The 21,663-nt window shown below is 35.7% G+C and overlaps 5 protein-coding genes across 5 annotated transcripts; 2 read left to right on the top strand and 3 right to left on the bottom strand.

Annotated features, from left to right (window-relative positions):
- The first annotated feature begins 3,188 nt into the window (after positions 1-3,188).
- LOC143916331 (protein lifeguard 4-like) lies at positions 3,189-4,877 on the top strand. The gene is made up of 6 exons (XM_077437362.1): positions 3,189-3,263; positions 3,507-3,592; positions 3,666-3,829; positions 3,906-4,011; positions 4,077-4,228; positions 4,294-4,877. The coding sequence occupies exons 2-6, from the start codon at positions 3,524-3,526 to the stop codon at positions 4,544-4,546; spliced, it is 744 nt and encodes a 247-aa protein (XP_077293488.1). The 5' UTR covers positions 3,189-3,263; positions 3,507-3,523; the 3' UTR covers positions 4,547-4,877.
- Positions 4,655-6,208, bottom strand: LOC143916333 (uncharacterized). The gene is made up of 5 exons (XM_077437364.1): positions 6,043-6,208; positions 5,489-5,970; positions 5,289-5,419; positions 5,164-5,215; positions 4,655-5,086 (listed from the first exon to the last, which is right to left on the bottom strand). Exons 2-5 carry the CDS (start codon positions 5,532-5,534, stop codon positions 4,914-4,916), a joined length of 402 nt encoding a protein of 133 aa, XP_077293490.1. The 5' UTR covers positions 5,535-5,970; positions 6,043-6,208; the 3' UTR covers positions 4,655-4,913.
- LOC143916870 (coiled-coil domain-containing protein 39-like) lies at positions 5,536-10,085 on the bottom strand. Its single transcript, XM_077438129.1, has 20 exons — positions 9,976-10,085; positions 9,800-9,908; positions 9,591-9,738; positions 9,358-9,515; positions 9,177-9,296; positions 9,005-9,106; positions 8,743-8,934; positions 8,536-8,661; positions 8,369-8,458; positions 8,168-8,273; positions 8,007-8,107; positions 7,716-7,943; positions 7,407-7,605; positions 7,203-7,359; positions 6,507-6,582; positions 6,281-6,440; positions 6,043-6,208; positions 5,823-5,970; positions 5,669-5,746; positions 5,536-5,553 (listed from the first exon to the last, which is right to left on the bottom strand). The coding sequence occupies exons 1-20, from the start codon at positions 10,083-10,085 to the stop codon at positions 5,536-5,538; spliced, it is 2,592 nt and encodes an 863-aa protein (XP_077294255.1).
- Positions 10,086-11,901: 1,816 nt separating this feature from the next.
- Positions 11,902-16,471, top strand: LOC143916328 (uncharacterized). Its single transcript, XM_077437358.1, has 4 exons — positions 11,902-12,865; positions 12,936-13,133; positions 13,207-13,310; positions 15,750-16,471. The coding sequence occupies exons 1-4, from the start codon at positions 12,046-12,048 to the stop codon at positions 16,335-16,337; spliced, it is 1,710 nt and encodes a 569-aa protein (XP_077293484.1). The 5' UTR covers positions 11,902-12,045; the 3' UTR covers positions 16,338-16,471.
- Positions 16,472-18,882: 2,411 nt separating this feature from the next.
- LOC143916869 (uncharacterized) lies at positions 18,883-19,598 on the bottom strand. The gene is made up of 3 exons (XM_077438128.1): positions 19,584-19,598; positions 19,185-19,514; positions 18,883-19,116 (listed from the first exon to the last, which is right to left on the bottom strand). The coding sequence occupies exons 1-3, from the start codon at positions 19,596-19,598 to the stop codon at positions 18,883-18,885; spliced, it is 579 nt and encodes a 192-aa protein (XP_077294254.1).
- Between the last annotated feature and the right edge of the window lie 2,065 nt (positions 19,599-21,663).

The raw sequence follows: 21,663 nt of genomic DNA, 5'->3' as shown, positions 1-21,663 counted from the left end.
TATTGAGGCCAATTTCACACTGACCTACAACTGTAGCGTTTCAGCTGGTGCGCTCCGTTCTACCGAAATTTCTCGGCTTTTGGTCTGCTTGAACAGCAGTTTGTATATGTACATACATAATTTTTCTGTAATATCTTTAATTTACGAGACGTATTGTGATAATTCATGGATTTTTAAGCAACTGATATACCTTTAAAATATTTAAAAAAAAAAATGTAAAAGCAAATTCTTACTATATTTTTTTAATAGTGGCGGCTATACGACATGGTCGAATTTCGGTCACCATCCTGCGAGTTGGCACCAACTTGGCCATGCTAGTCTGTTGCTACTTTACTTTCGGTAATTGGACTATTCGTCACATTGGGGTGGTCACAAAGGCAATTTTTGCCACGAAAATCGCGAATACACAATATTTGGCACTCAAGTTCTCGTTACTATGATAGTTATCGATAGTATGATGGACTTTTCGGCTGCCAGATGTTCCGTTATAGAGATTTTAGTGACTTTGTGACGAGTAATTTGTGACCAGTAATCACCGAACCTTTACTTTCTTCCCGCCCGTCACATTAAACAGTCGTGCCTTAACATATCCGTCGTTTCACTCTATACGCCCCATAATGTTTATCTTGCAAAATAAGTATCTACTATGTCAGTGGCGTCTCTAGGGGTGGTGTCACATAAAAAGTATTTTTTATTAATTATTACTATTTGTTAATTGGTATGACTAGAGATAGGCGCAAGAGGGTGCTTTTCTAGGAAAGAAGGTGTAGGAATCTCGTCATCGTCATCGTCATCGAAACATTCGAGAATATTCCACAACAAAAAACCACATTCCTCGCAGAACTCACCACACAACACGTGCACTTCTTGGAATCAATCGCCAGTTCCTTCGAGAATGTTCCACCCCTCACACTCGATCGGAACGAAACCCAGACGACGCACACCTGCAGCCATTATATTAAACTCAAGCGGAACGGTGCCAAATCCAACTCAAGCGGAACGGTGCCAAATCCTTTGTAGGAATCTCGTCGTCGTCATCGTCATCGAAACATTCGAGAATATTCCGCAACAACAAACTACATTCCCGAAACCCAGACGACATGCACCTGCAGTCGTTATATTAAACTCAGGCGGAACGCCCCTACCAGTCGAGTGGAACCAAAACGGTCGAAACACGCCGCCACCATTAAAATACATCGAGCGGAAAGGCGCCAAGCATTCCAGAAAATTCGACGCCTCGACGAAAACAAAATTCCTCTCGTACGCGTCAATAACCACTTCCATCAAGCATTCCAGAAAATTCGACGCCTCGACGAAAACAAAATTCCTCTCGTACGCGTCAATAACCACTTCCATCAAGCATTCCAAAAACACTATAAAAGGAGGTACAACCCAAACCACGCCAGTCGACCCACAACAGCAAGCGTCGACACACAGCACCAGACCAGTCGACCCACAACAGCAAGCGTCGACACACAGCACCAGACCAGTCGACCCACAGCAGCAAGCGTCGACACACAGCAGCAGACCAGTCAACATACAGCTCCTGACCAGCCACCACTACACTACGCGGACTTGGAAGATCAACCAGCCGGACGAGCCAGCAACACACTGCCGTATCCAGAGACCTTCCGAACATAGCCGAACAACGAGCCAGCAACACACTGCCGCATCCAGAGACCTTCTGAACATAGCTGAATGCCGAGCCAGCGACACTCTACCATATCCAGAGACCGCTGAACGACATACTTTTGCCCACAAATACCATACCTTTGTACAACCATAGGCAAACAATAAAACTTTATAAAACTAACACAACAGTGTTTCGTTAGGCCGGGATACGGTCAACACATCGTACCCCGCCTACATTGGTACTACTCCGACGTGATCTACGCAACCTTCTGATCATCCAACAGCGCTGTCAACACATCGCTACCCCGCCTACATTGGTGACCCCATCTTTGAACCACACAACAGTGTTTCGTTAGGCCGGGATACGGTCAACACATCGTACCCCGCCTACACCTTCAAGAATGTTCCACCCCTCACACTCGAGCGGAACGAAACCCAGACGACGCACTCCTGCAGCCATTATATTAAACTCAAGCGGAACGCCCCTACCAGTCGAGCGGAACCAAAACGGTCGAAACACGCCGCCACCATTAAACTACATCGAGCGGAACGGCGCCAATCGTTCCAGAAAATTCTACCCCTCGACAAAAGCAAATTCCTCGCTTACGCATCAACAACCACCACCATCGGTCAGGTGATTCCAGAAACACTATAAAAGGAGGTACAACCCAAACAACGCCAGTCGACCCACAGCAGCAAGCGTCGACACACAGCAGCAGACCAGAGACCTTCTGAACATAGCCGAACGACGAGCCAACAACACACTGCCGCATCCAGAGACCTTCTGAACATAAACGAATGCCGAGCCAGCGACACTCTACCATATCCAGAGACCGCTGAACGCCATACTTTTGCCCAAATATAATACCTTTGTACAACCATAGGCAAACAATAAAACTTTATAAAACTAGCACAACAGTGTTTCGTTAGGCCGGGATACGGTCAACACACAGTACTCCGCCTACAAAGGCAAACTACAAAGCGAGAGAGCAACAAAAAAAAGGTTCACAATAGAAATGGACAATGGGGGGCAGGGTCGCAGCGGCCTATAGTTATGATTTACGAGAGAGAAACGCCAAAAGAGACGTTAAGTTCACACGTTGTTTCTGGATTGCGTCTCGGTCTCACTGAATCAGTTAACTTTCTTACCTTCAGATATATACACTGATTTCTCAGGAACTCGAACAAAAGCCAATTATTTTTTCATATTTGATGCTATATATGTATAGCTGCACCAAACGGATTTCGCGGTAGCTGTATAAAGACAGAAAGCTGTATATATACAGAAATTGAAATAAGGCGTGTAGCAGCTCGAGGACCGTCATACAACGAATATGTTGAATTAGCGTTACTCAATTTGAACTATTCTTTATATAAACATTTTCTTATACACATATGTTTTGTATATGTACAAAATCGACAACAAAGTACGCAAAAGTTGAATAAACGTGTATCGAGAAATTTCAGGTCAGTGAAAATTTTCATTTTCAGAAAAATTTCATTCTGAAAATTTTTCATTATTAGTTCATTACCCACTTAGGCACGGATGTGTTTCTGTTTTTTACGACCAAATTTTTTAATATTAGAACTGTCAAAGTTTTTATCGAAGTGTCAGCGGAAAGTCATCAACCGTATGTTTATACCATTATCTTATTTATCATCACAATATAATCAATAATTGAAAACATTACATACACATGAATCATTAGAAGGTCAAATCAATAACCAATTCGCATAATTTGCGAAATAAATACGTGTCAATGACGTAGTTGTGACACTCTTTATTTACCAATTGAATTGATTACATTATTTTTTCGCGCATAACAACCTGTAACAGCTTGCGATTAAACTGTAGGCTTTCATTTAAATTTCAGCAACAGAATAAATTAAGATGACGACTCTTCTATTGGCCGACGATGATTGTGAACAAGGAGGCAAAAATGGATCAGACGACATTGAGGTTAAACTTTCATATTTCATACATTACGTATTCAACGGAGCATAATATATAACCTTTCTGATGATTTCCATAGAATGACTTTGCCTATAAAAACAACGTTCTACAAGCAAACAAAGAGATTCGCCTTGGATTTATTCGAAAAGTATATTCTCTTCTGACCTTGCAACTGTTGACTACGGTCATCATCGGTGCCGTCTTCAGCACCGTAGAACCCGTTAAACTTTTTATACATCAAAAGTATATCATTTTCATTTTGAAAACATACATGAACATTCTCAACAGAACATTTATAATAATAATCGTTTGATTTCAGTGATTGGATGATACTAGTTGCATTTATTTCAAGTATCGCAATACTCGTTGCTTTATACGTCAAACGACGAGAAACCCCAACCAATTTGATTCTTTTGGCAGCCTTTGTAAGTTTTCATATACATTGTATATATTGTAATATTCTTAATATAACATTCATTTGACTTTTCAGACGGTCGTCCAAGCTTACACCATCGGCGTACTAGTCTCATATTACGAACAGCGAATTGTATTGCAAGCCGTCTTTTTAACATTGGCCGTTGTCGCAGGAATAACTCTATTCACATTCAACACCAAGCGGGACTTCTCCTCCATGCATTCAGCGTATGTGTATTATCTAAAACTATTCACTTCAAAACGTGTAATTATACTAGTTTTTGTCTTTGTAGATTATTCGCCGGCCTCTGCGTGCTTTTAGTCGGTGGAATCTTACAGATTTTCATTCAAAATACCGCATTCGAGTTCATAATAAGCATTGGTGGAGCTCTGGTCTTCAGCTTATTCATCGTCTATGACACACAAATGCTAATGAAGACGCTCTCTCCCGAGGAGTATATCTTAGCAACGATCAATCTATATATGGATATACTCAATTTGTTCCTTTACATATTGAGAATATTGCAAGCGGCAAATCGTAATTAGAGATTTTTCAGTGTTATATATATATTTATGTATTTATATATGTATATTATATACTTAATACATATATGTGTATTAAATTTTGGATGTATTAAAAAAAAGAAATGAAAAATGTATTAAGCACAACTTTACTCGTTTAGTCAAAACACAATTGTTTAGAGAAATTTGTATGTACGTATATTATACTAGCTGAAATAAAATTTGCACAGTTGTAATGTTTTTAAATGTGCGAGAAAATGTGATTCAATATGCATTTGATAGCATTCCGTATAGATTTAATCACTTTTGGTGTTAACAATTTATGATAATAAACCATTTTAGTGTATTATTATTGAAATTTATCTTATTTTTATTCTAATTTTTCTTTTTATTAAGATTTTTCAGGCGGTGGAATATTTTTTGAACTGCTCAACGATATATTAATGTTGCTCTTGGAAATCTTTTTACCGATATCTTTCTTCTTACGGATTTCTCTTGAAGTTCCGACAGTCGGTGCATCCATTCCTAGCATAACTACATTTATCGGCATACAACTGTTTGAATCTAAAATCAATACACATCTTTTATACTCTAAAATGTAGTAAATACAATCTCAAAACTAAGCATTCTAGAAAACTCACTATGCGGCGGACGATGTTTGCTTTTATATTGCGAAGAATCACCATATTTTTCCTGAAAATTTAGCTTCCATGTATTACAATAATTCCTATCATAAAAATAATCTAATACCTAACCAAAACCAAACCTGTTTTAATGAAATTTGAGACGACTTTGAAGATGACGGTGAATTTTTCGTATCCGACGCCTCCGAAAATTCTTCTCGATTGACAGAAAGTTCAGAAAAAGATTCTTCCATAGATTGTTCCATCCAAGATTCTATAAAAATTAACGTCATAATTACAATGCATTTAAATCTGAAAATACTAAAAAGATAATTCGCCTTGCCTTGTTCCGACAATACACTGCTTTGACTCGAAGCTGCTTCCGACATCTTAACACCAGACGGTGCACTGTCAAAGCAAGAAATAATTAAAATGTAATACACATACAATATAATCTGTTTGTAAACGCAAACCTGTAAGACTGAGGTAAGCTAATGCCACGTTCGGCCGCTCGTTTATTCACCAGCGTTGCGTTGATTGTTTTGAGCTGAGTTTCGGCTGAACAGTTAGCTTCCCACAATTCTCTCGAACGAATGTCTTTCTATAAAAGTAAATTTTGATTGAAAACACTAAATACACGGTGATGATTATATGATACGTCAAAATGCAGTCCAAGCCTCATGAATGTTCCATATTTCCGTGCTTTTAATTTTCCTCCTAGCACTAGTCCCTGTCTTCTTGCGATACTCATTAGCTCGATTTAGTTTTTCTGTTTGCTCTTTCAGGTCCTTCTCGATTAATTTGAACTCGTCTATCAAATCATCTCTAATAAAAATGCACAAAAAATCAAACCTGTCAAATAAAATATCTATATATATAAAAAAAAAAATAAACTACCTAGCATTATGAAGTTCATCGGTGCGTTTTTCGAGCTCTTGAATTTCTTTGCGTGCAGCTTCTATTCGTTTAGAACAGAATCGAACTTGTGATATGATCTGTGACCGTAAATCTTTGGCATGGTTGTACGCCTGGCACAAGCTGTTGTATTCTATTATTTCTGGATCTAAAATACAGTTTATTACTCAAATTAAAAATATATAATTGACAACGTCTAATACTAACCATTAAATCATACCATCTTCTTTTACTGTGTCTAGACTTCGAATGAACTTTCTATTGGTAGCATCGACGACTTGAAGAGTGGCTTCCAGAGCTGCTATTTCTTGTTCTCCCTTTTTGATGTCGGCATCTAAATTATCGCCTTCCTGTTGTAGTTCTGACTTCTCTTGTGCGTTCTGAATTAAAATAAATGACATCGAATTATATTTCCAAAACACAACACTTCATACATTCTCAATTACCTTCACTTTGAAGTATGCAACGGACAAAGCCTCTCCGTTTTCATCCTCGCCCAAAGTAGACACATATATTTCATATCTGAAAACAAATCACAATTTAAATACCAAACTGTAGGAATATAGCACGACTTGTGCTATTAAGAATCAAAACCAGCGATCTCATCATCGATCCTGTACAAACACGCATAAATCAAGGGCAACGTCCCCTTCGACCATTCTAGAAGAAAGAGTTCATCGCTCGATCGTAAAACGAACGAAACCCAACAGTGATGTCATCAGGCGACACATGTCCTGAAAAGTCGTTTACGCGTGGCACACAACCCCATTCTCAAACGAACATCGTCTTGGCGCTGACCCCATAGCTATAAACCACACGTGTACCGAAGACACGTGCCTCGAAAACAGGCCAACACGCGTCTCTAACACACGTGTCCTGGAAACAAAGACAAAGCATCCGCACACGGCACGCTTCAAGCCAGAACGTGTATAAAGCGACGCACCAGCTCCCAACACCAGAGTGAACCTCTGGAGTTCAACCAGATCACTTCTCCGAAGCTCAACCTCTTCGTACATACAATAACCATTGTAACAATTGAACAAAAATAAACGATCCTCTTTCAAACTCAACTGAGTTTCCATAGGCCGGGAAACGGTCGAAACCTTTAACCCGTCCTATAAAACTTTACACAAATAAATTACCGTTTCTTCAATTGCTCCAATCGAGTCTGCTCCGATTTGATCGACGCGACTAATGAACCGCGCTCTTCTTGAAGGACTCTTCTGTGTGTAAGTATTACAGCTTGCCTCTCTTTAGCTTCGACAATTCTTTCACTTACAGCCTGTATAGTGAAAAATTCTAAATACAAATATTTACATCAAATATGAATACAAAATTAAAAGTACTTGCAGCGTTTAAATCAAGATGCGCTTTGGCCACTGTATCCCCTTTATTGCAGAGCTTCTTTACAGTTTGCTCAGTGTGTGTCGTCTGCAATTGTAGACCGCTCAGATCAGCACGAAGTGCCCTTCCTGACTTTTGAAGTACTTGTTGTTCAGCTGACGCTCCGTCCGTCTCCGCCATCAAACCTCTCAAGCGATCTTGCTTCAAGTGTAAGGATATAATTATAAGAAATCAAAGACACTATGTCAATAAACGTGTGGATTATAATTCTACTTCCACTGTTAAAGCCCCAAAATAAATGATTCACATACCAAATTCTCGTATTGTTTTTGTCGCGTTGATAAATTTTTGATCAGCAAACGGTGCTCGCCTTCGAGTTTAGTCATTTGAGAGGCTAGAAGTTGAACGGTGGCCCTCTTTTCTTCCAAGACACTTTTAAGGTGTATGGCTCTCTCTTTGTACATTTCGTAGTCTACGTTATCTACGGGTTCGCCCTCAAGTTTGCCTAAACGGGTCAAAGCTGTTTCCAATTGATAGTTCTAAAACATTATACATACAATTGTATTCTTTGTAAAAATGTAATCACAACAATTTCAATTAACCCTCTTACTCACCACATTGTAAAGATTTTCTTCTTGCATTAATAATTCCTTTTGTATTTTACTTTGAACTCCTTCCAAATGGACCACGGACGATTTGTATCCTGCAATTGAATATTTTGTTATTATTCACTCTTTTCTGTATTTGTAATGTACTTTCATACCTCTTATGTCAACCAAGCATGAATCTTCTTCATTTTTCAAAGCTGCTAATTGCCTTTGTGCACTCAATAGGCGATGTTGAGTTCTTTCAGTCTCGACAATAATTTGCTTAAAATATTTTTCTTCATTCTAATGAAAAATCATTGATACAAATTTATTCAGCTTATAAATATTCAAATTAAATTTTCAATTATTGTACTCACAGTAAACATTTCTTCAAGTTGGTTCAGACGCTGCATAGCAGTTTTTGAGCCCGTCATTAGTTCAGTCAACTTTTCCTTATACTTTTTCACCTTAAATGAATAAAACATGGTTATTATTATAATAGTACTAAACTAAAGCTCAAAAATGGAAAACAGCTTATAAATACCTGATTATTCAGTTCTTCAATATTTTTCTCTTTAGTTTGTATTTCCTTAGCGAGTTTTTTATTATCAATACGACAGTTGCTCAATTCATTTGAGGAATTAACTAATTCTCTTTTAGTACAAATGAGCTTTAAATATAAGTATATATAGGTAGTTACAATACATGTATTTTATTAAAAGATACAAACATTCTACGGCTACAAAATTACCTCACTTTCTAAAGCTTTGACTATTTCTCTGATACGTTTCAACTCTTGGCGTTTATTTGTCAAAGTTGCTTTAACTTCCATCAATTCTTTTTCGGCTTCTGCACTATTAGCCTTTTGCATGTTTAAAAAGTCTTGTTTTTCTTGAGCGTAAGCCACTCTAGAATCGGCATAGTCTCGATACATTTGCAACTCCTAAATTCATACAAATAATTCTTTAAAAGCTCAATAATGTTAACATCACTTTATTGACAATTATCAATACTTGTTTCATATGCTTTATATTTTTGTCTCTTTGTCGAAGGTTTTCTATGGCTTCAGACCATGTTGATACAATATGACGTCTTCGGGTTAAAGCCTCTGCAACCTGAAATGATTCTTATATTATAATTTAATAAAATGTGCGTACTCTATAATAAAAAGTACAAAAATATGACCTGCTCTGAAACTCTTTCAGCACTCTTCTCTTCGGCATCCAAATTTCCACATAATTCAATAAGATTGTGATGCTTTTTGTCATATTCCATTTTTAGTCGTTGTCTTTTAATTTCCAAATCCTACAATTTCAAATACTTTAATATGTCATATGTATTCTAATATTGATTTAAAAATCATTACATTAATGAGTGCATTGTCTTCTTTGGAAAAACTATTAAAAGTGGTTATGTCATTTTCACTGCGTTGAAGAGCCGCTCTCCATTCATCCAAAGATCCTCGTTCTTCACCAACTGATGCTCGAAGTAACTCGATTTTTTTCAAAACCTTAGCAATATCAGCTGTAAAATATCAGTAATTTTTAGTACACGTGATACATTATATTATTTACCATTATTAAACAACAATATGTATACCTTGAACACGTTCGCTTCTATCATCTATTTCGCTACTCTGCTTTTTAAAATTGGCAATATCTTGTGAAATTTTAGATAATTCACTAGACATGAGTTTGTTGTGATTCTCTTCCTTGTCTAATTCTTCTTTATAAACAGCCAGAAGTTGCTTTTAAAAGAAAATTAAGTTAACTGTCATTCAAAATTTGTATTGAAGTCTTTTATCTTACCATGTTCTTTTTATGCTCATTTTGAATGTTTCTTTTATGATAGCTAAGCTCTTCATCTTTTATCTTTTGCCGTTCGATTTCCTCCTTGAGATGTTGAAGTTCTTTATTTCTAAATTTAAAACAATCATACATTTATAAAACTTAATATAACTCATTTCAATTCAATCAAAATTTACCTGGAATTTAGTAATTGTTCCAGAAGTTTATTTTCCTCATTTGCAACTGGAATATACATTCCATCGCTCCAACCCAAATTTTCCAAAATATTATTGAGATACGGAGCCATTTTTAGTGGCTAGCAAAATGTATTCATATTACTGAACTCTTCACCTTGCAACAAACTATGCAATTGATTTTTGAGAAGTGTTTATGTTGTCGTAGCAACGGTTACTTATATGTTTATAATCATTGTTAAAGTTGTATGAAATCAATACTTGATGTAAAAATGTTGAATCAGTTGTCATGAACATATCGATAATAATAAAAGCAAAAACAAATGTATCATGTATTACATTTAACTCACCCTCCGTAACTAAGGACTTTGCAATTTGCTTTACATCAATAAGATCTATCAAATTTAGGGGCTAAAAATAAAATTAAATACATATAACATATATAATAGCGCTATTCTGTGTGTCTTATCTGTATAAGATAACGCTCGCCGTACTATAATAGTCATTTCGATTCGACATATGTACATATATACATACGTCACAGTTAAAACACTGTCAAAAAAACGTACGAATATAATACGAACATAATAACAGATCAACAAAAAACTTCTATATATACTGTTTGCTACCAATGTTTCCTCTAGGGAATCAAGTCTCTGGGTATTTAACACCATCTATTGAAAATTTATTTAACTAATTAATTACTTTTTTATTGGTGTTTTATATTGTTTATATGTACATAGGTCATTTTTACTATTTTTTTTTTCATATTAAACAATTCAATATAAATATTAAACTAAATATATTTAAAAGGTAAACACTACATAGTACACTGAATAACAACCATAAATTTTTCCTAGATACCAGAAGTTTTATAATTTGACATTAAGAGGGCTGTACACCTGAAACCTTCATTTTGTTGCCGTTCCTTTATTCGATATATGTATTGAGTGAATGCGACAATATATATCAATATATATATTTAGTGAATGCGACAGTTTCGCTTCGACCAGATAATACGTATTTAAAATCGACAAAATCGAGGTTTCGTATTCTCCTATTTTCTCCTCCAAAACTAGACCAATTTTTAAAAAAATTTCATCATCGGTATGAGAAAGATATTTTCTGTGCAACTATGTGCGTATTTTTTTTTTAAATTGACCGTTAAATAAGCACGCTGGACTCTTTTCGTGGGTGTAAAAATGAGGCGATTTTATAGATGTTCGGCGGCACCTAGCTCCTATAAAAAATAACTAATCAAAAAAATAAAACGATAGATGCATCCCAATGGTGGATATCCATAGCATATTCAAAAATAATTTCTCTAGTGCCATAATTGAGGAAGGCAGAAGTGTAATACGTTTGAATGGACAAGGCGCTGGTGTCCAGCCCTCTTAAGAATTGTTAATAGGTTTTTGAGCTCTTTTTCCTATTATGATGTAGATTAACATTAGAATAATATAATGCTATGATTACTAACCAAATTAAATTAAATTGTAAAATAGAAAATGATCAGTAGATCAGTAGCTATTAAAATATATATAAGATGTATTGTGAAGATAAATAATTTGACATGGTCGAATTGTGTATGATTATGAGCAATCAAATAATTCAAAACGATTGTGTGTATGATTTTTAATATATATTTTTTTATTATTATAATGAGTATTTTAAAATGATGAGAAAAAGTCTCGTTTATGTTTTGATACATTTGATATTTTAAATGAAATGTACGAAAGTAACAACTTATTCCCTTTAAGTGTGTAATTATTATGTACTGAATCGATAATGAACGATTCCGTTATTCAAGTGAAACATTGCATAATTTACTAATTGATTAAATTAATGTTCGACATCGTCAAAAGTCACAGGGAAATTCGAGCAAATCCTTGAAGTGTGTGGCGACCGGTGCCAAGATGGCGTACTTGGTTTATTTCGGGTAAATCTATTTCTGGTGCGCACATCTCAATGTTTGACTGTTCTCAGAACACCTCGTAAACTCTTGACTCGACCACAACTACCACGTTTGTGCCATATATTGCATCATTTTTGCGTAATAAATGCAATTTGAAGATGTGCACCACGCTACTTCCGTGTCCCTTGTGTTCCCAACCTCACTTCAACTCCCTGGAATCCCTAAGAATTGGATTGATCAAAGTGGCCACCGAAAATCTGGTATGTCCCATCTGCAAAGACACCTTCATGGGCTTGGACAAACTAACCATACACTTGTTCAGCCACTGCGAAGTTCAAACAGAAACCACCGAAACGACTGAAAACGTCAGAACTGCTTCGACAGACTCCAACAATCCAAATAAAAAGCTCAAATACCAAAAGACACAAGTCAACAACGAGATCAGCACACAAGAAGAACCTGTAAACAAAGTGCCAGTGTTCAGCACGTTGCCTTTCATAGGCATACCCAGCAATATTTCAGACGGAAACAATCATGCGAATCAAAACGGAAAAGCTCTATCGGAACAATGTGACATGTGCGGATTTTACTTCTTGGGTAAAAATATACTTCAAATGCACAAGAAGCTGATTCATAACGTACAAGAGGCCGAAGTGAAGTGCTTAAAGCACGCGTGTCACTTGTGCGATAAGACTTTTAAAATGCGAGGATCTCTCATGGTGCATTTGAGGATGGTCCACTTGGAGAACGGCACACATTCAGACAAACCGACCCAAGAGAAAGTCGAAAATTTCACCATCAAACCTATAGACGTAAAATTTCCTATCAAAATTGACATCACAGAAGTTAACAACAACACCACTACTACTACTACTACTACAACCAGCAGTGCAAGTAATAAGCAGTGGGAATGTGATATATGCCATAAAATGTTCACCACCAAATACTTCTTGAAGAAACACAAAAGATTGCATACAGGTGAGGTTAATCTTCAATGTTCGAAACTTTCATTCGATTTGTATTGAATTTGCAATTTTAATTTTTTCAGGCGAGATGCCATACTCTTGCAATCAGTGCCACAAGACTTTCACCTTTCAGCAATCTTACCATAAGCATCTCCTATACCACAACGACGACAAGCCTCACACTTGCACTCACTGTGGAAGATCTTTCAAAGAGTTGTCCACGCTTCACAACCATCAGAGGATCCATACCGGAGAGAAACCGTTCTCGTGCGAATCCTGTGGTACGTGAATACATATGTACATATGTGTTTTTATGTAAAACATGTGTTATTCATTGCTAATTTTGAATTTTAGGCAAGTGTTTCCGACAACGTGTTTCATATTTGGTACATCGACGCATCCACACTGGTGTGATGCCTTATAAATGCACGGCATGCGATAAAAGTTTTAGATATAAGGTATAATTTATTATGTAAATCTTATTAAGTACATACATACATAAATACGATAGTATTTGGGAGAATTTAAAGGTCTTCACTGTGACGCAATATGAGCATGTGGATTATACCGTTCAATTCATGGTATATGTACATATTTACAGCCTTTTTTAAACTAACAAAAGAGTAATTAGTTTTTTTATTATATTTTTAGGAAACAAATAATTAATTTGAATATATAATATGTGCATTTTTAAAAATTCTGGATACGTTTAAAGGTCTGTTCATACCTATCCAGCACGATCCGTATCCTGCAGGTGTCCTGTAAGTGCGGATAGTATTCTTTGGTACATTATATGGACGTATTCATACTCCATTCGCGCATGCGCATTTACGCATTCATGCGCGTCCATATAGAATGTACTAAAGAATACTGTCCGTACTTGCAGGATACTTGCAGGATTCGGGTCGTGCTGGATAGGTATGAACAGACCTTAAAGCAGGTACGAGAGCTAAAACAAGTATGACAAGCGAATATCCACAAACATATAGTATATCATCACTAGAGCCCGGAATCTGAAGGGGCTGTTTATTGTTCAAAGATTGTAAATGCATTGTTAAAGGTTTGCCGAACCTTTTTTACAAAGGATTTACAACATTGGAACAATAGGTGGCACGTTTCCGGCCCCTTCAGATTCCGACCTCTAATCATTACCTCATTATCATCTACAGCCGCTCACCATCCACTGGTGGATGAAGGCCTTTCCAACACGCTTCCACTCATCTCTGTTTTTCATCTCCATTTCGTCTACCCATCTTCCATGTGGTTTTCCTTTTACCCTTTTGCATTCTCTCGGGTACCATTCTAGTACTTCTTTTGTCTACCTTTCGTCCATTCTTCTTTTCACGTGACCCGCCCATTGCCATTTCAATCTCTTCTATCTATCCACTATATCCACTACACTTGTACATAATACTTCTCACCCACGTATTCCGTTTCCTATCTCTCCTCGTTATGCCGAACATACAGTGTTCCATACTTCTTTAAGTGCATTGGAATTTATGTAGCATCTTGACATTTAATGTCCAAGTTTCTCATCCATACGTCATCACTGGCAAAACACATTGATCGAAAATCTTTTTCTTCAGGCAGATACGAATAGATAAAATACTATCTTGGTACATTTTGAGTGATATATAAGAAAATATCTTGTTATTCATATATTCGTCTGTTAATAATGGTGACGATTTTTTTTTTAAATTATTTTTACTCTAATTTACTACCTATATAAAATTTACGTAAAATAAGACTACAGAATACATAAATAGATTCGTATTAAAGTGTGGAATAAAATCGATAAATACGTAATTCCACCAAATTAGTATATTTGAAGAAAATGATCATTAAAATTAATTACAATATTCGCCAGGCTTTAGATTTCCAAACTTAACTCTTATAAATTGAAAATTCTTCAATCCTCCGAAATTTATTCCACGAAAATTCCATTAAGAAATGCTTACTTGATATTTTATACCAGTAATTTTGAATTTCACTTATTATCCCTAGATACAAGATATGTTAATTATGGTAATTTAAAATTCCAACAAATTTTCAGCAGTTAAAAAAAATATTTTTGAAAAACAATATTTATGTTTATTTCATTAATTAAATGTAAATAAAAAATGGTTTCAATTTTTTGTATTGGGATCAATTGAATATGCAATGAAGTCCGAGACCGGAATTATTTTTTACTTTAAGCGTATCAAAATGGATTTAAATTATATTAATATTTATTTATTTAGAATATGTACATGGGGAAGGCGGCAAAGCCGATAGGCTTAATAAATAATAAAATAAAACTCTTGACAATAATATGATAAAAGAAAAAAAGTAAACACGAAAAAGAATATGACATAAGAGAAAATACCATAAGGTAAAAAGGAATAAAAATAAAAGTACCTGGAACGGTAACATAATACATAACTAAGAGCAAACAAAAATATATAAAAGATATTGGAAAAGAAGAATTAAAAAATACTTTAATGAATTAAATATTGTTTTTAAAAATATTAAGGTTTATTTACTACCAAACTGAAACCACTCTGTTTGAAAAGAAAGAATCTCTGATCAATTTATTCGATTTTTTTCTTTTTGGAGTCTGAGAGTATGACCTCTGAGATGAGTTTTTTCATTGAACGTAATAAGTTTGGGCAAATGAAAATTATAATGATTATTGATTATTTAAAAGACTTCAATTAAGTCGCCTTTTATTCTTCACGTCTCCAGAGTGTAGTGAGATTCATTCTTTTCAACCTTTCGTTAAATGTATAAGAAAGTGATTAAAGTTCAGAAGAAATCTTTGTAATTCTCCTTTGTACCCTTTTGATTCATATAACATATTTTTTTTAAATGAGGATTCCATGAAAATGTATATAATATGTATAGTATGATTATTTCAGGTATCCCAAAGGACTCACAAATGCACAGCACAGCCTCCAGGAACAGTGGTTCGGCAGTCAGGAGAATTGGTGCTAAAATTAATCAAGAACCAGACTGACGTATTTAGCGACCCGGATGTAAAGAACAATCAGCAGTTACTTGACTGTCAACTGTCGATGACGATGGACGACAAGGCCTTGGATGGAAAACTAGACTTTTCAGAGGCGACGATCAAACGGGACCAAACGGATGGATCGACGACAAAGAGGAAGATCGAAGACGAGGGAAAGAGCATAATAGACGAGATCCTGAACGACTCCATCAAGAAGATAGACTTCGACGAAACGATAGCCGAGCCGTACCGAAAGTCGAGTGAGGTGTACGCGATGAATTCGCCGGAAAATCTGCCATCTCCGTCGGAAAAGTTGAAAAATTTAAAACTGTCGTCAAATCACGGAAGTCCCACGATAAATTCGAACGCGGATGTGTGCGACGGTTTCAGCTTTTTGCATGAGCAGTTTCATAAAGATGGTATCATCAGGCACGATTACCCGGTCTCGAGTGCCATTTTTCACGACGGCTCTGTCTTCGGACAAATCTATCCTTAAGGCTTCGCGTCGTCGAGTTTGTTGCGGGAAATTGTCGGAAAATACGTCCAAATACATTTTATACGCGATGAAGTTTGCGATCTCAATTGCGACACGTTTTGCGTTTATTTATTTGGGAATAAATAACACTATTGAACAAAAAATTATTATTTTGAATAAAAATACCAATAATTTTATTATACTACCGCCATCTATGTTTAAAACTAAAAATTGGACAGACGTCTGGGACTATCTTGCCGGGCAGATTTCAAACGCATCTTACACGATATTTTTGCACCATCGTAATGGCGGAGGATCCATTTACTTATATTGATGACCAAATTGAGCAATATGGCAAAGTATGAAAACGATCGGATAGGAGGTAAAAAGTGAAATGTAAATGAGGTATGTTATAATAAAAACGGGGCTTATATTGCAATGAAATAATATTAATAACACTTATTGTATATATAATACAACGGTGGCGAACATCATTGGGCACATCCACGTGCCAATAATTTAAAATTTCAGATTTGAATAGATTAGCGTATTAAGGGCTGTTCATACCTATCCAGCATGAACCGTAGCAGGCAACATGCAAGTAGATAAAGTATTCTTTGGTACATATCATATGGACGCATTCATACTCCATTCGCGCATGCACATTCGGTTCGGTGATTATTGGTCACAAAGCGCTCGCCCAAAACTCACTAAAATCTCTATAACGGAACATGTGGCAGCCGAAAAGGCTATACTAATAGGCTAATACTAACGAGAACTCATGAAGAAGTGCCATGAAAATTCGCAATTTTCATGGCAAAAATTGTCTTTTGGGCGATTGTGATGTGATTAATAATCCAATTACTGCGCATTCACGCATTCATACATTTATTTTATTTTTATTTTATCAAGAAGGCCTAAAAGGTAGCCCCAATGCGACTTCCTAGCCAGAAACATTGTACATTTGATACAAATATTATACAAAGTACATAAATAAATATCAATTGATATCCACAGAGACATTTATTATCAAATTTGTAAATTTGCAGCATTTTATACAATTCAGCAAAATTCGAGATTGCTGAAAACTCGAGATTTTGCGAGAAAATGGGTAAGGTTTCCAATATGTTGGAATCATTTCAATGAAAATCAGATAAACTAGCAAACTCTGATAGGAAACAATCGACCTGGAGTCACAAATCCAAGGTCTGGCCAGCAAAAACCAGTGGGATTTGAAGCCGTGACCACTCTGTTCAAAGAATTATATGCTAACCACTAGTCTATTCTGCTATTTAATACGCGTTCATATATAATTTACCAAAGAATACTTTCCGTACTTGTAGGATACCTGCTGCTGTCGGTTCGTGCTGAATAGGTATGAACAGACCTTTAATCGGTTTCATGACAAAACGTTCAACGACGAAATGTTCCCGACAAAATATATACGATGAATTGTTTATAATAAAACTTTCACAGACAAAACGTTCACGAACTAAACTATTATTTAAAACTAGTGTTGTGCTCGTTGATTTTAACGGGTGGTTTCGGAAAGGATACACGAATTAAAATAAAGTTATATGCTATACATATACATAAATATAAATATATAATGTAAGGCAATTTATATTATAAAAAGTGCGCGCATTACACGCTCACCAATCCAACCCGTTCAAAATGATGAATGAATGTGTGTGTGTGTGTCGCTCGGTCTGACGTCGCACATGCCTGTCGTCGCTTGTCCTTACGTTAAATGACAATCCACACCCCCCCCCCTACTTCCCCACGTCTCCTCGACAGCTGGCCAACGCGTCCGCCACATACCCACAAACATACATACATCGCGTCCGTTTTTATATATATTATTCGCTACTTTTGCATTTTTCTTTACTATACAAATTTAAAGTTCTTGCTCAATATTGTCCAAGTCATTTCATGAATCAATTTTGCAAGAAATCTTTAAGCAATAATTATTTTGTATATCATTTAGAAGGAGCATAAGGTGAAATATTACTTTATTTTTAAAGTAAGCCTACTATTTTTTAACCATCAAATTTGCATATCATAGATTTGCCACCGCTGATATACTGTATATTCCATATTATAATGTTATATACGTATATACATAATTGATTTCGAGTAAATTTCGAAGAAAATTAAAAAGGCTTTAACCATAGTGTATGATGAAAGGTGATTATAATTATAAAAATGATGATGCTGAATCAGGTGAATGTGATTTGAAAATGACTGGAATGTACATATGTATTTACATCATATGTCCAGTCATTTAATATATTATATGTTCAGTTATATTTTATAAATTTATTGAACGACATTCTATGTAAGTATTTAATATTAATTTTAAGACTACATATATTAATATATTTTTTTTAATAATTTACTATAAAAATTGTACTAACTTACATATACATACATATTGAGAAAATAAAATACGATTTTGTTTTTTAGTTGTGATTTATTAATATATTTAAATACAATAAAATAAAATCAGTCGCCAAGGAGTCACAAGTCATTTACATATGTACAAAATGATCATAAAATCGCACGTTTAATAATGATGATGGTATGGAATCTTGTGGATGGTGGGTCCCAACTTCTTGACTACGGCATTGAATCCATGGACATCATCAGCGACGTACTCCACAATCCTCACGGAACCATCAGGTTCGACCAAGGAATATTGTCCCTTCACTACATCACCGTCTCTAACCTCATGCTGGGACTTGGCATCCCCGGTGTGCAGATCTTTCACTCCATAATTGTAAGCATATTTAGGGTAGGCCTAGAAAAATCAAAAAAATAAATACAAAACCCAAAAGTTATAAATCACAGTTGAATATGGATACTTACATAGTGGTCTAATCCAATGTGCTTTCCGTATCCGAGACCGCCATATCCCAAAGTGTTGTATCCAAGACCGTATCCCAATCCTTGGTATCCAAGACCCTTGTTTGCCAGGCCCAATCCTTGATATCCAAGACCACCGTATCCCAAAGCCCCAACTCCATAGCCCAATGCTCCAGATCCGTAACCTAATCCTCCGATACCGTATCCTACACCTCCCAATCCGTACCCAATATTTGATACGCCATGAATTGGGACTATATTCTTGACCATGTTGCTATGAGATACAGCATGGCTATAGCATACGCTAGCTAAGGCCAAAAGGCAGAAGGTAACCTATCAAAAATAATAAAATATTAATGATTTGATTAGAATTGGTTATGTTTAAAGTGTTTGAAGCCATACCTTGATGAATACCATGGTTCTTGTTGTGTTGTTCCCAAAAGGCAAACACTTGGTAACTGATATTGAATGTGTCGATTTGCCACATATTTATATGTAGCCAATACATGCCCGAATGGTGGTAGTGGAACTTCCGGTTGTGCTAAAAAGTAGAAATCGCGCGAAATCGAAGGCTTTTCCTCGACATTGAAAATTTTATAGCGTGAATTCTCGAAGTAAGCACTACTAGTGCAAATTCCTGAAAGTTGACTTGACTCGTACGAGTTGAATATTTTAATTTTGTTCTCAAATTGAAAATAAATACGCTAAAAATAGAAATTAATTAACCTTTCTCGTGGACTTTATATTTTAATTGAAAAGAAGAACCTCAAAGTCGACGCTATAAATAAGTATAATTGTAACCTTTAAGTATTAAGAATACTTTGACAAAAATAGATTCGGTATATTATATATAAAATACATTGATGTACATACATATATATAATGGTTATTTTAAATATAATAATTTTTGTATTATACTTAATGGTAAAAAAATATCTGGAAGATTGAGCTTTGCTCAATTAATATTAAGATCATATTATATTAACCCGCTTATATTTGATTCAAATTCAAATTTTATAATGATCATTTCATTTATTTTAAAATTCTTTCTCTGATGATGAATCAGGTGGATACAGGTTTCATTAGATTAACGTTTTTAAAAACCGAATTTGCTTCAATTGTGTGATATGTTTTATCGGGCTATATTAGATTGGTAATAATTTGTTGATTGCCTAAGCAACGATGCACTAGTTTGTATGAGTTGAAAGTTTTTCATTATTTCCTAAATAAATTTTTCCGAAATTGACACCTATTTCATTGGAATTTTCAGAACAAAATTAGGTGAAACTAAAAGTTTTGGCGAAATATATATAGTCTTATTCTCGAAAATCGATAAATAAACCCACGTCCCACATCCCACGCTGTGTGATTTCACCCTAAGGGCGAAATCACACAGCGTGGGATGTGGGACGTGGTTGTTTTAAGATTTAAACATATAGAAAGGCTGTGGCATACGTGGTACCATACCTGGTACAAACAAAACATTTGAGCTGATTCGGTGAAACGTGTAGTAGTGATTATCCTTTCTTGACAGTGATATATGTATACCAAAACGGCCCTGTGGACCATTTTCGGTCATTTTTTTAGCCTTGCTTGGCAGTGATCGATAGCAGTATATTCCATATTTAAAGAACTTGTAGATACACCGTTATCGACCACTGTCAAGCAAGGATAAAATTTTACCGAAAATGTCGTTTTGGTATGGATGCGGTGCATCCGCTCTAAAATCGCCAGACAAATTGAACGACAGATTAAAGGACGGCTGCTTTAAATGCAATTCTCATCTTCTCGAATGATAGATTGCACATCAGATGACTGGTAACCTTTCGATGTGCACTGATGCAATTATTAAAATGGTAATTATTAAAATTGAGTTGGATCTTTCAGGCGAGTTTAATAAGGCAAGATTCGATAAGTTCCGAATCTTGCCTTATTAAACTCGCCAGAAAAATCCAACTCAATTTTAATAATTGCATCTGTGCACATCGAAAGGTTACTCGTCATCTGATGTGCAATCTATCATTCGAGAAAACGAGAATTACGTTTAAAGCTGCCGTTCTGTTAATCTGGCGATTTTAGAGCGGATGCCCCAAACCTTTTTGGTATATATCACTGTCAAGTAAGGATAAACACTTCTACACATTTCAACGATACAGCTCAAATATTTCGTTTGTACTAGGTATGCTACCACGTATGCCACATTTTTTTTATATGTTTAAAACTATCTAAAAAAAAACCCACGTCCCACGTCCCACGCTGTGTGATTTCGCCCTAAGAAGGTTGGGTACCCATATCTTGTACCATGTTTACCTACATACCACCCACAACGACCTTATGTTCCATAATCGTGCTTTATAAAACATTCTGTACACCTTTGTGCTTTATAAAACATCTATGTGCTTTATAAAATTCTAACCTTTCCTGCTAAATACAAATTTCTAGGATCTCTCATGGCTGAAAACCAGACTGGTACAAGTGACAT

This window comes from Arctopsyche grandis, chromosome 9 (genome assembly GCF_051622035.1).
Source record: "Arctopsyche grandis isolate Sample6627 chromosome 9, ASM5162203v2, whole genome shotgun sequence".
Classification (NCBI taxonomy): Eukaryota; Metazoa; Arthropoda; class Insecta; order Trichoptera; family Hydropsychidae; genus Arctopsyche; species Arctopsyche grandis.
This window is presented reverse-complemented; position numbering and strand designations above follow the sequence as displayed.

What these genes read in the sequence shown, in the direction of transcription:
- LOC143916331 (XM_077437362.1), top strand. Translation starts at nt 3,524, where the DNA reads ATGACGACTCTTCTATTGGCCGACGATGATTGTGAACAAGGAGGCAAA. An exon ending in AAACTTTTTATACATCAAAA is followed by an intron (nt 3,830 to 3,905) that starts GTATATCATTTT and finishes GTTTGATTTCAG; the next exon opens with TGATTGGATGATACTAGTTG. An exon ending in TTCTCCTCCATGCATTCAGC is followed by an intron (nt 4,229 to 4,293) that starts GTATGTGTATTA and finishes TTGTCTTTGTAG; the next exon opens with ATTATTCGCCGGCCTCTGCG.
- LOC143916333 (XM_077437364.1), bottom strand. Translation starts at nt 5,534, where the DNA reads ATGTCGGAAGCAGCTTCGAGTCAAAGCAGTGTATTGTCGGAACAAG. An exon ending in CAGTGTATTGTCGGAACAAG is followed by an intron (nt 5,420 to 5,488) that starts GCAAGGCGAATT and finishes TAATTTTTATAG; the next exon opens with AATCTTGGATGGAACAATCT. An exon ending in CAAACATCGTCCGCCGCATA is followed by an intron (nt 5,087 to 5,163) that starts GTGAGTTTTCTA and finishes TATTGATTTTAG; the next exon opens with ATTCAAACAGTTGTATGCCG.
- LOC143916870 (XM_077438129.1), bottom strand. Translation starts at nt 10,085, where the DNA reads ATGGCTCCGTATCTCAATAATATTTTGGAAAATTTGGGTTGGAGCGAT. An exon ending in TCAAAGCTTTAGAAAGTGAG is followed by an intron (nt 8,662 to 8,742) that starts GTAATTTTGTAG and finishes TTATATTTAAAG; the next exon opens with CTCATTTGTACTAAAAGAGA. An exon ending in TTGCATACTTCAAAGTGAAG is followed by an intron (nt 6,441 to 6,506) that starts GTAATTGAGAAT and finishes ATTTTAATTCAG; the next exon opens with AACGCACAAGAGAAGTCAGA.
- LOC143916328 (XM_077437358.1), top strand. Translation starts at nt 12,046, where the DNA reads ATGTGCACCACGCTACTTCCGTGTCCCTTGTGTTCCCAACCTCACTTC. An exon ending in ACACAAAAGATTGCATACAG is followed by an intron (nt 12,866 to 12,935) that starts GTGAGGTTAATC and finishes TAATTTTTTCAG; the next exon opens with GCGAGATGCCATACTCTTGC. An exon ending in ATAAAAGTTTTAGATATAAG is followed by an intron (nt 13,311 to 15,749) that starts GTATAATTTATT and finishes TGATTATTTCAG; the next exon opens with GTATCCCAAAGGACTCACAA.
- LOC143916869 (XM_077438128.1), bottom strand. An exon ending in ACATTGGATTAGACCACTAT is followed by an intron (nt 19,117 to 19,184) that starts GTAAGTATCCAT and finishes TGATTTTTCTAG; the next exon opens with GCCTACCCTAAATATGCTTA.